The 12,887-nt window shown below is 42.3% G+C and overlaps 1 protein-coding gene across 3 annotated transcripts in view; it reads right to left on the bottom strand.

Annotated features, from left to right (window-relative positions):
• The window catches only part of MORC2 (MORC family CW-type zinc finger 2), a 75,438-nt gene extending 62,594 nt beyond the window's left edge, over positions 1 to 12,844 (bottom strand). Inside the window, exon 1 of one of the 3 annotated variants that reach the window (XM_048513690.1) lies at positions 11,981 to 12,844. In XM_048513690.1, the coding sequence (XP_048369647.1) occupies positions 11,981 to 12,048 (68 nt within the window). In that variant the 5' untranslated portion in view covers positions 12,049 to 12,844. Of the gene's footprint in view, positions 1 to 113; positions 132 to 11,567; positions 11,948 to 11,980 lie in introns of those variants that run through there. The other 2 variants (XM_048513691.1, XM_048513692.1) reach the window with 2 other exon arrangements.
• Between the last annotated feature and the right edge of the window lie 43 nt (positions 12,845 to 12,887).

The following is a 12,887-nucleotide window of genomic DNA, read 5'->3' as shown; positions in this document are numbered from 1 at the left end:
TTACCAGAATGGAGGACAGGTTGACCAATAACTGATATACACTAATCATAAATACTCATAACAATCAGAAGAAAAATAAGATTTACAAATAAAGGAAGGTTGCGGATGTCCACCTGAAATTGTAGGCCTATGTCTGCATTGTACCATAACCTACAAAACAAAACAAAAATCAGTTTTTCCTCATCTCACCCAAGAGATCCAGACTCCTATAAAATGCTGGCAGCCCCAGAACATCTCAAAAAGCTCCCAAATCTCTTCAAAATACTAGACAGAAAACTTGCCAATTGATAATCAGGATCCAATAGCTCAGCCCTAGGAATTCTTCAAACTTCAAGCAGGCTATGACAAGGTTGAAAAGCGAATCGTTAGTGATGCCACTGGCAAAAGTGACAAATCTATAGATTATTACTATCCACAACCATTACAACAAGTTGTAATCTATGCCAACAACTGAGCAGATTATATTTTCTATCCATACTCTAGCATGATGCAGCTATGAAGTCCTCATGGAAATAAGCATGTGGATATAAAGAAACTGTAATCAAATAAGATACTCAGCAACTGCCCTTTTTTGCCATCAAGTTGAAACCAACTTATGCTAACCCCATATAGTTTTCAAGGCAAGAGATGTTCTGAGCTAGTTTGCTACTGTCTTCCTCTGTGTAGCAAACCTTGGTATTCCTTGGTGGTCTCCCATCTAAATAAAGACTAGGGCCAACTCCAGTTAGCTTTCAAGATCTGATGAAATTGGGCTAGTCTGGACTATCCAGGTCACAGCAGCAACTGTCTAGTCATACAATTAAACTTACTATTATTTTCAATTGTTCTCTTCTTCTTTGACCAACTGTTCACATAATTTCCCAAGCACTCAAACAAAAGTTTAGCCTTTCCTACTAAATTACTGGGGATGAGAAACCACTACTAGTTGAGGAGTAATCTGAGTCCTGAATTACTTCTATATAGACTTCTTCCAATAAAATTTAGCAAGGGCCAAAGTTTCCACATAGTTCTCCATCTACTTGCAGTTTAGTGACTCATGCATTTGCACTTGGAGAAAGGACAACAAAAGTAGGAATGGAATAATTTCCTCTTTCTTCTCTGTAGTTAGATCTTGGTGAAACTTCCATGAATCAATACAGAAAAATTTGTGGTTTTAACTGACGCTCTCTGTAGTTCACCTTTCCCAGCTTTAAGAGAAAGCAGTAGAGAGAAAGTGCACTGGTACCATAATACCATTGCCTTCCAGACCACGGTAATAATGTTGTCTTAATTCTATACAAAAAGTTGTTCCACATCCATAAGTATGCCATTATCTCTCTATATAAAAATCTATCAGTGCGTTTTTCTGCTGACAGGTAATCTCCCAAACTATTGGACCGATTGCTTTGAAATTTTCACACAACGTCGCATTTGCGTGCGGCCAGGTTTCCATACTGTTTCCACACCTCCTGTTGCATACATGTCACAACTGTGCCCTTTATTGTGTACATGCCACACCTGTGACAGTTGGAACCACAGGTCTGTTCCGCAACAGCGCCATCTGCTGGCCATCAAAGCAACACCCCCTGATACAAGGGAACCAACCATGCCTTCCTTGAAAACCACTGCCTTATGGAGTGAAAGGGATGGGGCGGGCCATCTGCACATGGCCCTCCCCCCCTACTGGAGGAAGGGGAAGGTGAGGGAGGGTTCAGGGGTTTGCTGGACCAAACGCTCTGAAATTTGAACACAACGTAGCTCATGCCTCCCAGCGTGTTTTACGCTAGATAATTCACCTGCAAGGGAAGGGAGTGAAAGGGACAGGACCAGCCACCTGGACATGGCCCACCCACCCTAGCAGAGGAAGGGGAACATTAGGGAGGGACCGGCCGGGTTGCCATACAAGTGAACGGGAGAGAGGGAGGGGAGCGAGGGGCCCCTTGCCCCTTCCTTGCAATCATTGTGCAATGACACATGTTCGAACCGTTCGCTTCCCCCTTTCTTTCTTTTCCACTTCACCAGCCACAGCAATGCGTGGCCGGGCCCGCTAGTCTATATATATAAAAAAATCTATCAGTGCGTTTTTCTGCTGACAGGTAATCTCCCAAACTACTGGGCCGATTGCTTTGAAATTTTCACACAACGTCGCATTTGCATGCGGCCAGGTTTCCATACTGCTTCCACACCTCCTGTTGTGTAGATGTCACAACTGTGCCAGTTATTGTGTACATGCCACACCTGTGACAGTTGGAACCACAGTTCTGTTCTGCAACAGCGCCATCTGCTGGCCATCAAAGCAACACCCTCTGATACAAGGGAGCCATCCATGCCTTCCTTGAAAACCACTGCCTTATGGAGTGAAAGGGATGGGGCGGGCCATCTGCACATGGCCCTCCCACCCTAGCGGAGGAAGGGGAAGGTGAGGGAGGGTTCAGGGGTTTGCTGGACTAAATGCTCTGAAATTTGAACACAATGTAACTCATGCCTCCCAGCATGTTTTACGCTAGATAATTCGCCTGCAAGGGAAGGGAGTGAAAGGGACAGGACCAGCCACCTGCACATGGCCCACCCTCCCTAGAAGAGGAAGGGGAACTTTAGGGAGGGACCGACCGGGTTGCCATACAAGGGAACGGGAGAGAGGGAGGGGAGTGAGGGGCCCCTTGCTCCTCCCTTGCAAGCATTGTGCAATGACACATGTTCGACCCGTTCACTTCCCCTTTTCTTTCTTTTCCACTTCACCAGACTCAACCACAGCAACGCATGGCAGGGCCGCTAGTTACCAATAAAAGGGAAAAGATTTAAAAGGATAATTCAGTCAAACTTCTGTGCCAGGAAGTTTAAAGGAAAACCTCCGAAAAAGTCTAATTATGCATTACGTGAAACAGACTGCTGCTCTAATAAAGTTCTGCCCCAAAAGGCTCCATGCTATCACAGTGCACTATCATTTGCAAAGACTATGACAGAACATTCTATAACAAATCCCTTCTACAGCAACAATCAGGTTGAAGGAAATGTCTAAAGTACGCGACTTTTCTACAATCTTACCAAAGGTGCCTTTAAAATTCTGATTAAAATGCAGAACTTGTACAAGCAAGACAATGGATTTCATATCGGCTACTGATCAAACAATAGACTTCCATGGGCTGTTGCTACTTTCATTATAGGCTACTTCCACAAATCTATTGTGTAAGGTAGGGAGAAGTTTTTAAACTGGGCATCAATTTAAATGAGTGCCTTGTGGTTCTACTAATATCACATAAAAGTTAAAGCACTCCCTGTTCACTTTTTCTAATTATAGAAATTATACAGACTACCAAAAAAAAATCTGAAAGGTTCTAAATACGTTTAACTTTTAGTAGAAGGATAACACATCATATCCTTTATTTATGTTTCCATTTTCTATATTCTTTTCAGTTCTACTGTTGGGAAAACATAGGAAAGAAACAGAGCTTAGAATTCAGGGTATAGATACCATTAACATACGCTGTGCTATTTTAATAATTTTTAAATAAAGCATTTCAATCTCCTCTTTCTACCCTATTAGTGCCCTAAAGGCACTGAACTATTAAACACATTAAAAACTTAACTTCTAGAACAATATAGATTATAAAAACAGGGAAAGGGTCAGCAACAAAACAGCAATATCTTCACCAGCTGACAGAAGTCATTCCTCCCAAGGCATGTAGTTCCACAGTTTCAGTGCCAAGACTACAATGGTCCTTTCTCAAACTGCCAACTATCTAGCCTCAGATGATATGGGTACCTGAAGTAGGGCCCCAAATGAGGGCCATATTGGTTTGATAGGTTCATATGAGAATAAACTGTTTTTAAATCATGTGGGGCCCAAGATGTATATGGGTTCAAGATGCAGGCGAAACGTTAGGAACAAGATCCACCAGACCACGGCCGCATAGCCCAGAAAACTCACCACAACCAAACTGAAAAACACAACAAACAGAACAAGAGGGGGTGTGATATGGTTCTTACAACTCTAATCAGCACTCTTACCACAGGATTCTGTAGGAATTGTACTTTCCAGACAAGAGCAGAGTTACCTAGAGCACATTACCCTAGTCCAGGGGTAGGGAACCTGCGGCTCTCCAGATGTTCAGGAACTACAATTCCCATCAGCCCCTACCAGCATGGCCAATTGGCCATGCTGACAGAGGCTGATGGGAATTGTAGTTCCTGAACATCTGGAGAGCCGCAGGTTCCCTACCCCTGCCCTAGTCTAACCTAAATGTTAACCGGACACACACTGAAGTGCCGCAAGATCCTCTCCCCTTTTTTAAACCAAGGAAAGGCTGCAGATGGCTCAACAACCAAAACTGGTGAAAGGCAATTGTAGCTACCGGTGCCTCCTGCTTATCCAATAGGTCCATGGTGGCGAACCTTTGGCACTCCAGATGTTATGGACTACAATTCCCATCAGCCCCTTCCAGCATGGCCAATTGGCCATGCTGGCAGGGGCTGATGGGAATTGTAGTCCACAACATCTGGAGTGCCAAAGGTTCGCCACCACTGCAATAGGTCCACCAGAACACCCAACTGTGAACTTCACTGTTTAGGAAAAGTGCAACCCTGTCACCTCAATATTATGGTCAGTCTTTCTACTCACCTACAAAGCCAATTGCTATGTATTCAGGTTATCAGTCCACAGCCATCCTCAAACTATCTGTAAGTGAGGCTCAAGGTTTCCACAGTTTCCATAAGATTTGATGGAAGCGTGAGATAGAGATGAGCATGATCCACATATTAGTAACAACCTCGCCCAAGTCTCTGGATGACCTCACCCACTCGTTAATGTGAATGTCAGAAACCATGAGGGCTATGATAGAACCTTGCAGAATCGAACAGGCCAGAGGGCCAAGCAATAGTGTACCAGCACCACACTCAGAAATCTATCTTCCAGAAACCAATGCAAAATGGTGCCTCCCAAGTCCAAAATGTAGTCCAGATAAATACCATTATCGATGTTACTGAAAGCATCCAAGAGGTCCATGAGAATCAAGAGGACTATGCTCCATGCACAGTTCATTCACCAGTGACCAAGACTGTTTCTGTTCCATAATCAGACTGGAAAAGATTCCACAAAATCTCATTCTTTAAACTGTTCAGTTACCACTAAGTCAATATCCTTGTTCTAAAATGTTACATTTGAAGCTGAGAAGTTATTTAAATTCCTGAGTTCAAAGCACATTCTGTTAGCAGCAGATACGCCACTTCTGTTTCAAGGCTAGAATGATCATCCCTTCTTTCAAAAGGTAAAAGTAGTCCCCCTGTGTGAGAACCAGATCAATACTGACACATGGAGTGACATAATATCGCAACATCTATTAGGCAGACTATTTTTATGAGGTGGTTTGCCAGTGTCTTCCCCAGTCTTCTGTACTTTACCCCCAGCAAACTAGGGACTAATTTTACCAAACATGGAAGGATGGAAGGCTGAGTCAACTTGAGCCAACTACCTGAACCCAACTTTCGTAGAAATCGAACTCAGGTAATGAGCAGAGTTTTAACTGCAGTACTGCAGCTTACCACCCTGCCCCACAGGGCTCCCCTTTCTTAAGGAGCCATTTATCATGTCCTAGCCCAGTCAGTCAGCCACCATCAGCAAATGCAAGCAACCAGGAGAGGTAAGAGTCACACAAGAAAGCAGTAGATCTCAGACTAAGCATTTTGTTCTATCCTCAAACTCAAACTGTTATGTATACTATACAACTGAACAAGCTCACACCTTAGAACTAACTGACCATCACTATCTAAAAGGCATTAAAGATATAGTTATAGCTGCCATCAAGCAGTCATTTACTATCACAAGTCAGATCCCTATAGATGGGGAACACTTCCACAAGTCTGCACTGAGTGGGATCCACCTCACTTTTTCACTCAACCTTGCTTAATTTTCTGTCTTATTACAGTCCATTTAGGTCCCATGATCCCAGAATAGCCTTTTGGATGGTTTTCATCAGAAGAAAAGTTAGTTCAGTTCAACCCCATGAAGATGATAGTGGTGGATCAGTATCATTTTTCACTGCCAAGTAGGCTTTAAAATGAGCTCCATCCTAAATCTTGCTGGTTTCGTAATGAGTCTTTTCCCACTGTTGTTCTAGTTATCTCTCTTTTCATAACTTGCAGTCCCTCAGCAAACTTTGGAGTTACTGGGGCTCATGATGGGGGCTTGAAGGGTAGCTACGGGGCAGAAGTAGTGAAAGGTGTCACTAGAAGAGGAACTTTCATAGATAACAGCAGGGCCCTTCAGCTAAATCTGGTTAGTACTGAGCAGAAGAAGGCAATGGTAAACCACTTTTGACCACCTTGAAAAGTATGATCCAAGGTAAAAGAAAGATATGGCACTGGAAGATGGAACCTGAACTCACACACCTACTGGGAAAGAGAGAAGGACAAGTGTATAGTGCTGTTCTTAATGACACAACTGGACTAAAACGAAAATGACATTCAGTTGTTGACGTGAATGGATGCAAAAGTAAAATCCAAAGCTGTTTGACACATATAATAGGAACATGGAATGTAAGAAGTCTGAATCAAGTAAGCTCAAAATCACAAAATGAGAAATGAAACATGTAAACATTTCATTCCTGGAAGGGAGTGAAATAAAGCAAACTGGATTAGGACATTTTCAGTCAGAAATTTAGTGGTTTTTTCTCAGGGAATGACAAACACAGAGGAAACAGAACTGCTCTAGTAGAGAGGCAGCATGTAGTTATGGTCAGTTAGGGACTATAATACAAAGTCTAACCTAATAACTCAATGGAAAGCCTCTACATATAACCATCATTTAAGCTTATGCCCCCAATTACAGATGCTGGTGAGGAAGAAACTGAAAACTTTTATGTCTTGGAAGAAATTGATCACACACCTAAACAAGATGTGTTGATAATCATAGGTGACTTGAATGCCAAAGTTAAGAACACAGCAGAATCAAATACTGCTGGACTATTCGGGCTAGAAACATGAAATGAAACAGGACAGAATCTCATAAAAATTTGTGAAGACAACTTGTGACCGCATCCACATATATCAGAGAGATGATTATATAGACACTAGTGGGCCCGGCCACGCTTCGCTATGGCTTTAGAGGGGGGGGGGCTGGGACGGAGGAAGAAGGGGAGAGCCGTACCAGGTTTTTCCCGCGGCTTGGCTGGGGACGCTCCTCCCTGGTCTCCCGGGGTCCGGCAGCAGGGGGTTTGTCAGCGTGAATGTGGATGCAGCGGCAAAGGTGGGCAAGTCACGCCCCCCCGGAACAGCAGGCCCTCATTGGTCCAGTGGAGGTCTGGGGAAATGGACAGTTTACGGGGCTCAGGTGTGACCTGGGACCTTGGCGAAGGGCGCATTACCTGCTCGCCACAGGAAAGGACGTCACGTGAAAATTTGGGGGCGATCCGTCCAGCCATTTCCGCGTTAGACCGTCACCAACAAACGGACAGTTAGTTTTTTATATATATATATAGATTACCAGATGGCCAAAACAAAACTCAAATAGATTACATAATCGGAAGCAGAAGATGGGAAGCTCTATTTTCACTGCGAAAATGAAACTAAGAGCTGACTGTATTTCAGCACCTGAATGATTTTTTCTTTAGCTTTTTTTCTATTTTTTGTATTAACAATTCATGGTCTGTACTACAATCTACACAACATTCCTGAAGACTTCCCAGGTTGTGTAAAGGGCAGATTTTACCATGGTGGATTCCACACACACAGCTAATGTATGGGTTGCAGTCGTCATAAAAGAACCCATTTTCCTTTTTCTTGTTCACATGTGTGCCATTCAGGCAGTGACTGAAGTCCATGGAAATAATTCAGGTTGCTTCCGTGCCTTTGCATGGAGAAGTTTCTTTTTTTCCCTATTTCCTTCAACACATGCATAGCCACGCAGGCATGCAGAAATGAACCCTCGCAGCCATGCCAATAATCCAAAACGAATGGCTGAACCTGCATAGCTGCACATATGCAACACATAAAATAAAAAAGGGACCTCCCTGTAACCACCAGACAATATTGAACATGTTGCTGTAGATCAGTTATACTCATTGCCATGGGGAGAAAACGTGTTTGGGGGACTTTGTACCCTGTCAGGCACTCAGAAAATCTGCCCACAACCTACTGGGTGACCTGCACAGAATGGCAGGCTGGCAAATATCCCTGAATAGCATGAAACAAAGTGAATGGGTGGAAGGGAGGGGAAAAAAGCATCCCCAGCCTGGCCATTCATGCAGGAGAGGGTCCAACCTGGGATTTTGCAAAAGAATTGCTGGTTTAGTGACTTTCAAAAATCTTGGGTTGAGGAAAATAAAACAGGTCAAACCCATTTTGGGGATGGGAACTGTTTGTATTGTGCCCTACACTCGTTACATTTACCCTGTGCGAAATCCACTTAAGTTCAAGTGAAGCTGAACAAGAATAACTATGGGTTGAAACCAGAGTTATTATCGAGGAAGAATGTGCAAAGACTATTCCTGTAGCCAGAAGAAAAGATTCAATGGATAACTGAGGAAACTTGTAAATTCTTAAAAATAGGCAAGAAGCAAACTAAAAAGGTGACAAAAACTGAGTCAAAAGTTTAAATGCAGCATTCCAGTGATGTGCACATAGAGACAAAGATAACTATTATAATAACCAGTGTAAATTAACAGAAGAGAACAAAAAAGAACAAGACATCAGCTCCACAAGATCCAAGAAATCAAAGGGAAACTTAAAGAATGATTAGGCACACTGAAAAACCAACCAGGGTGAATAAAAATGATTTTTGAAAATAAAGTCAGATTTTTAAAATTTAAATTGAATTGTTTTAAATCTGATTTTTTCTTTAAAATAAAATGTTTTTGGAGGAAAATTTGGAGGACAGAGTTTTCTATTCAAGATACATTATAGGCCAAAGATTATTCATTAATAAGGATTAGTTTATACTCACGAGCATGAGGCTGTATATTCGTACAATGTTTAATTTTTTTGGTAAATAAATTCTATTAATCCACTCATAATGCTATGCCTTCCATAGGTTTCTGTAAGATTGTTTTGGACAATTTTAATGTCTAGAAGATATTATCACAATTGCTTTGTTTTGCAGTTCACAAAACTGTGAATTTGTGTCTGCAGAAATAGAACACCTCTTCTTCACAGAAAAAATGTTATGATACCTTCAGAGTTAAGAAAAATACTTTAATCCCATCATTCCTTTACGAATGTATACAAAATCAGCCCCTCACCTCTTAAGTGTTGAATTTCAAGAAGTTCAATAAATAGAAGATTGTTTGGAGTGGAACAGATCTGCACAAGAAGCTAAGCATGAGAAGGGAGGGGCTAGAAGTAAAAACAAAGTGAAAAGTGAAACCTTTTGAGAATACTCCATAAGTCTTTGTGTATATAGTCTGAAGTTTATTTATTTATATTTTAGATTTATTAGCCACCCTCCCCCGAAGGGCTTATCTTATCATTCTGTCCTTGGAGGATAAAACTTATTATGGCAGCAGACTATATAATACTCAGTTTGGGAACGTTTTAATGATGTTAATCAATCTATGGGTAAGGTAGGCAGGAGTGCAAAATCCAAACAATGCAATAAAGACATACAGGGCCTAATGGACCAAATGAAACAACATCATGAAAAATACTGTTTATATAAAAAATGATTTAAATTAATTTGATTTAAATCAAATCCACCCTGAGACCAAATCAGAAATACATTAATTGAGCCGGACAAAATAAGGAAATGAGAACAATGCACTGAAGAACTATGGGAGAAACAGATCACCACCAGTAGATAGGATATCAATAGAGCTGTTCAAGTCACTGAAGCAGATTCAATCAAAATCTTAACAAGACTATGCCAACAAATATGGAAAATGAAAAAATGACTTATAGATTGTAAATGACAGATTTACAATCCAATTGCAAAAAAGGAGACATCAAAGATTACAGCAACTATCGGACCATCGTATTAATTTCTCACGTGAGTAAAGTTATACTCCAAATCTTACTAAAAGAAATGCCAGACCTTCAAGCTGGATTCAAAAATTGAGAGGAACCAGAGATCATACTGCACATTTATGTTGGTTCTTGGAGCATAGAAGAAATTTTCAGAAGAAAATTGGCTTGTGTTCCACAGGGTACAGCAAATTTTCGTCTATGTAGATCATGAACATTTTTAAAAGTCGTGAGTATGCCACAACATCTGATTGTTTTGATGCACAACCCGTGCCTTGGACAAGCAGCTGTTAGCAGCTGCTGTTAGAACAGAATATGGAAAAACAGAACAGCTTCCAATAAGCAAAGGTATCAGGTAAGGAAATAATTTATTGGCAGAAAATAGTGAAGACTTGAAATGACTAACGATGAAAGTTAAAGCAGAAAGTTCAAAAGCAGGATGATAGCAAAACATCAAGAAGTCAAAAGTAATAACTACAGGGAAATTCCACAACTTTAGAGGTGTCAGTGAAGTAACTGAAATTGTTCCAGACTGTCTGTTCCCTGCCTACATCATCAAGAAAGACTGCAAACAAGAAATCAGAAGGAGACTGAGACTAGGAAGGGAGCCATGAAAGAGCTGGAAAATATTCTTAAGTGTAAACATGTGCTGCTGTCTAACAAGCTCGTTAATTCATGCCATAGTATTCTCCATTACTATGTGAGGGTGTGAAAGTTGGACAATGAAGGAAGTGGACATGAAAAAAGTTGATCTCTTTGAAATACGGTGTTGGAGGAGAGTTTTACTGATACCATGGACCGCCAAAAAGACAAACCAGTTCTATTTCAAATCAAGCCTGAACTCTCTCCTAGAAGTTATAATAACTAAACTGAGGTTATTGTACTTTGGTCACATTATGAGAAGCCTAGAGTCACCAGAAAAGTCAATAATGCTAGGAAAAGTGAGAGGCATCAGGAAGAGGAAGACCCTACATGAGAGGGATTGACTCTATAAAGGTAGTCACTACCTGCAGTCTGCAAGACTTCAGATGACTGTTAATGATAGGACTTTTTGGAAGACATTAATTCAATTGCAACTTGATGGAACTTAACATACACAAACTAGATGAAGTTGAATTGGTTCTTCAATAGCTAGGATACTACCATCCAATGAATGGAAGCCAAACAAGCCATGACCACCTCAAGAGCAAGAAACAAGATCACATTAAATCCCTGCTATGTGAATTGAATGAAATGGTACTGTCAAGCATGTCATTCAGAAACATTACTAGGCTATTTTTGATGTTAACATTTTTCTATCATACCCCCATCTATCCCTTGATTTGCAATTGCAATTGTTTGGCAGCTTTGGTTGCTTTAGGACCTTTTTTCTATTACCAATTTCTACATTGGTATTAAAGAAGTCACTTGTATAACTCCTGTCTCCAATATGAATAAAAGACTTATAAGTACTTAAGATGCTGCAATGTTCCCACAAAATCTGCATTCCACAACTGAATATTATCATACCATTACAGGTGTTTTGGTGCCCTTATCGAGGAACACGCACATACACACTATATACATACGTATATATCAAACACCTCAGAAGTTCAGCAAAACTAACTACATCATTTCCATAGAAAATATTGCACCATTACTTGACCACCAAAATGATATTTTTCTCCAATTCGGCATCCTGCCTTTGCATTGCCTTTCACTGCCAACTTCTTTTCTTACTACTCAGTTTGTTTTCGTTCTTGTTCTTTGAGTTAATGGAGCAGGCAGGTTCTTCAATATCCTAGTGTGTGTAGAGCACAAGTGCAAAATTTCCACGCAGGAGGGCGAAATTGAGAATGCTGAATCTTGGCTGGAGTTCCATAAATAGGCACTCTCCTTTGCTTTCATCCTATGTGGATATTCATCTTCCATTCTTCCACATGAATCCAAAATTCTTTGTTTTCTTTTCCTTAGTTTGGATTAGGAACAGCTGTGAATGCACAAAGAGCCACGAAAAAAGACCTCCTAATGCCGCATTGAAGCCCCTCATCACGCTCCCCTTCCTCCTACTCACGAGTTGGTGTGAAGATAGTCGAAAGTCAGCTGAGCACGCTGCAGGCTGCTGTAGTTGGTGAATGCCATGACGGCTACTGCAGTGGCGGTTAACGCCTCTCCCCACGAAGAACGAGCGCGCGCACCCCGCCCTTACGAACCTCTCTACAATCTGGAACGCGACAAGCGAAGCTACTAGAATCTTTTTGAGAGATGCGCGCCGTTCCCGCCCCAGTTCTGTTCACAAAGGCGCGCGCGACCGCTCTTTTAACAGAAACGCTTACGGGTTTTTTTTTCGCGTCACAGCACCGCAAAGAACGGACCTTCCGTTACAATCACCCACCGACCCCGTTTTCTCTACTCCCTCAATTCCTGAACTACTTCTCTCTCTAGATGAAGAAATACATGGTGCGGAGAAGAAAAAAAAAACAGACGCCGCGCTTCCCCCGTTCCCTGTCCTCTTCTGTCTCCCCAAACCGCCGCTCTTCGCCTCCACAGCCGAACTGTTTCTCCTCACGGCACTCTCTGAAGAGAAATATCGTCATTGCTCCCTGGCGATTGGGCGAGGTGGGGCCACGTGACAAGTGAAACGATGATCCCTGGCAGACACGTGTCTCATCGTGAGAGAAAGAAAGGTGCGGCTTCACGCTGCTTCTTGACGCCACAACCGCCACCACCACCTCCGGTTAGACTTGGCAACGGTTGTTAATGCGCGTGTGCGCGGAGGGAAAAATCCGATGGTTGGTGATCCGCCTTCGTGCTGAGGAGAACCGAAGCCCGCGGATCGTCTGTGGGACAAGGAGAAATGGGGGAGGGAGTGTGTGAGGTGCGAGCGCGCGATCCCCCGTCGGTCCTTTCCCCCCTTTCTTCGTCTCGCGCGTCTGCCATTCCGTCTTGCACCCCACCTCCGACCGGCCGACCAGCGCGCG

The sequence above is a fragment of the Sphaerodactylus townsendi genome, linkage group LG13 (genome assembly GCF_021028975.2).
Source record: "Sphaerodactylus townsendi isolate TG3544 linkage group LG13, MPM_Stown_v2.3, whole genome shotgun sequence".
Classification (NCBI taxonomy): Eukaryota; Metazoa; Chordata; class Lepidosauria; order Squamata; family Sphaerodactylidae; genus Sphaerodactylus; species Sphaerodactylus townsendi.
Note: the sequence above shows the minus strand (reverse complement) of the source record. Positions and strands in the feature narration are given on the sequence as shown.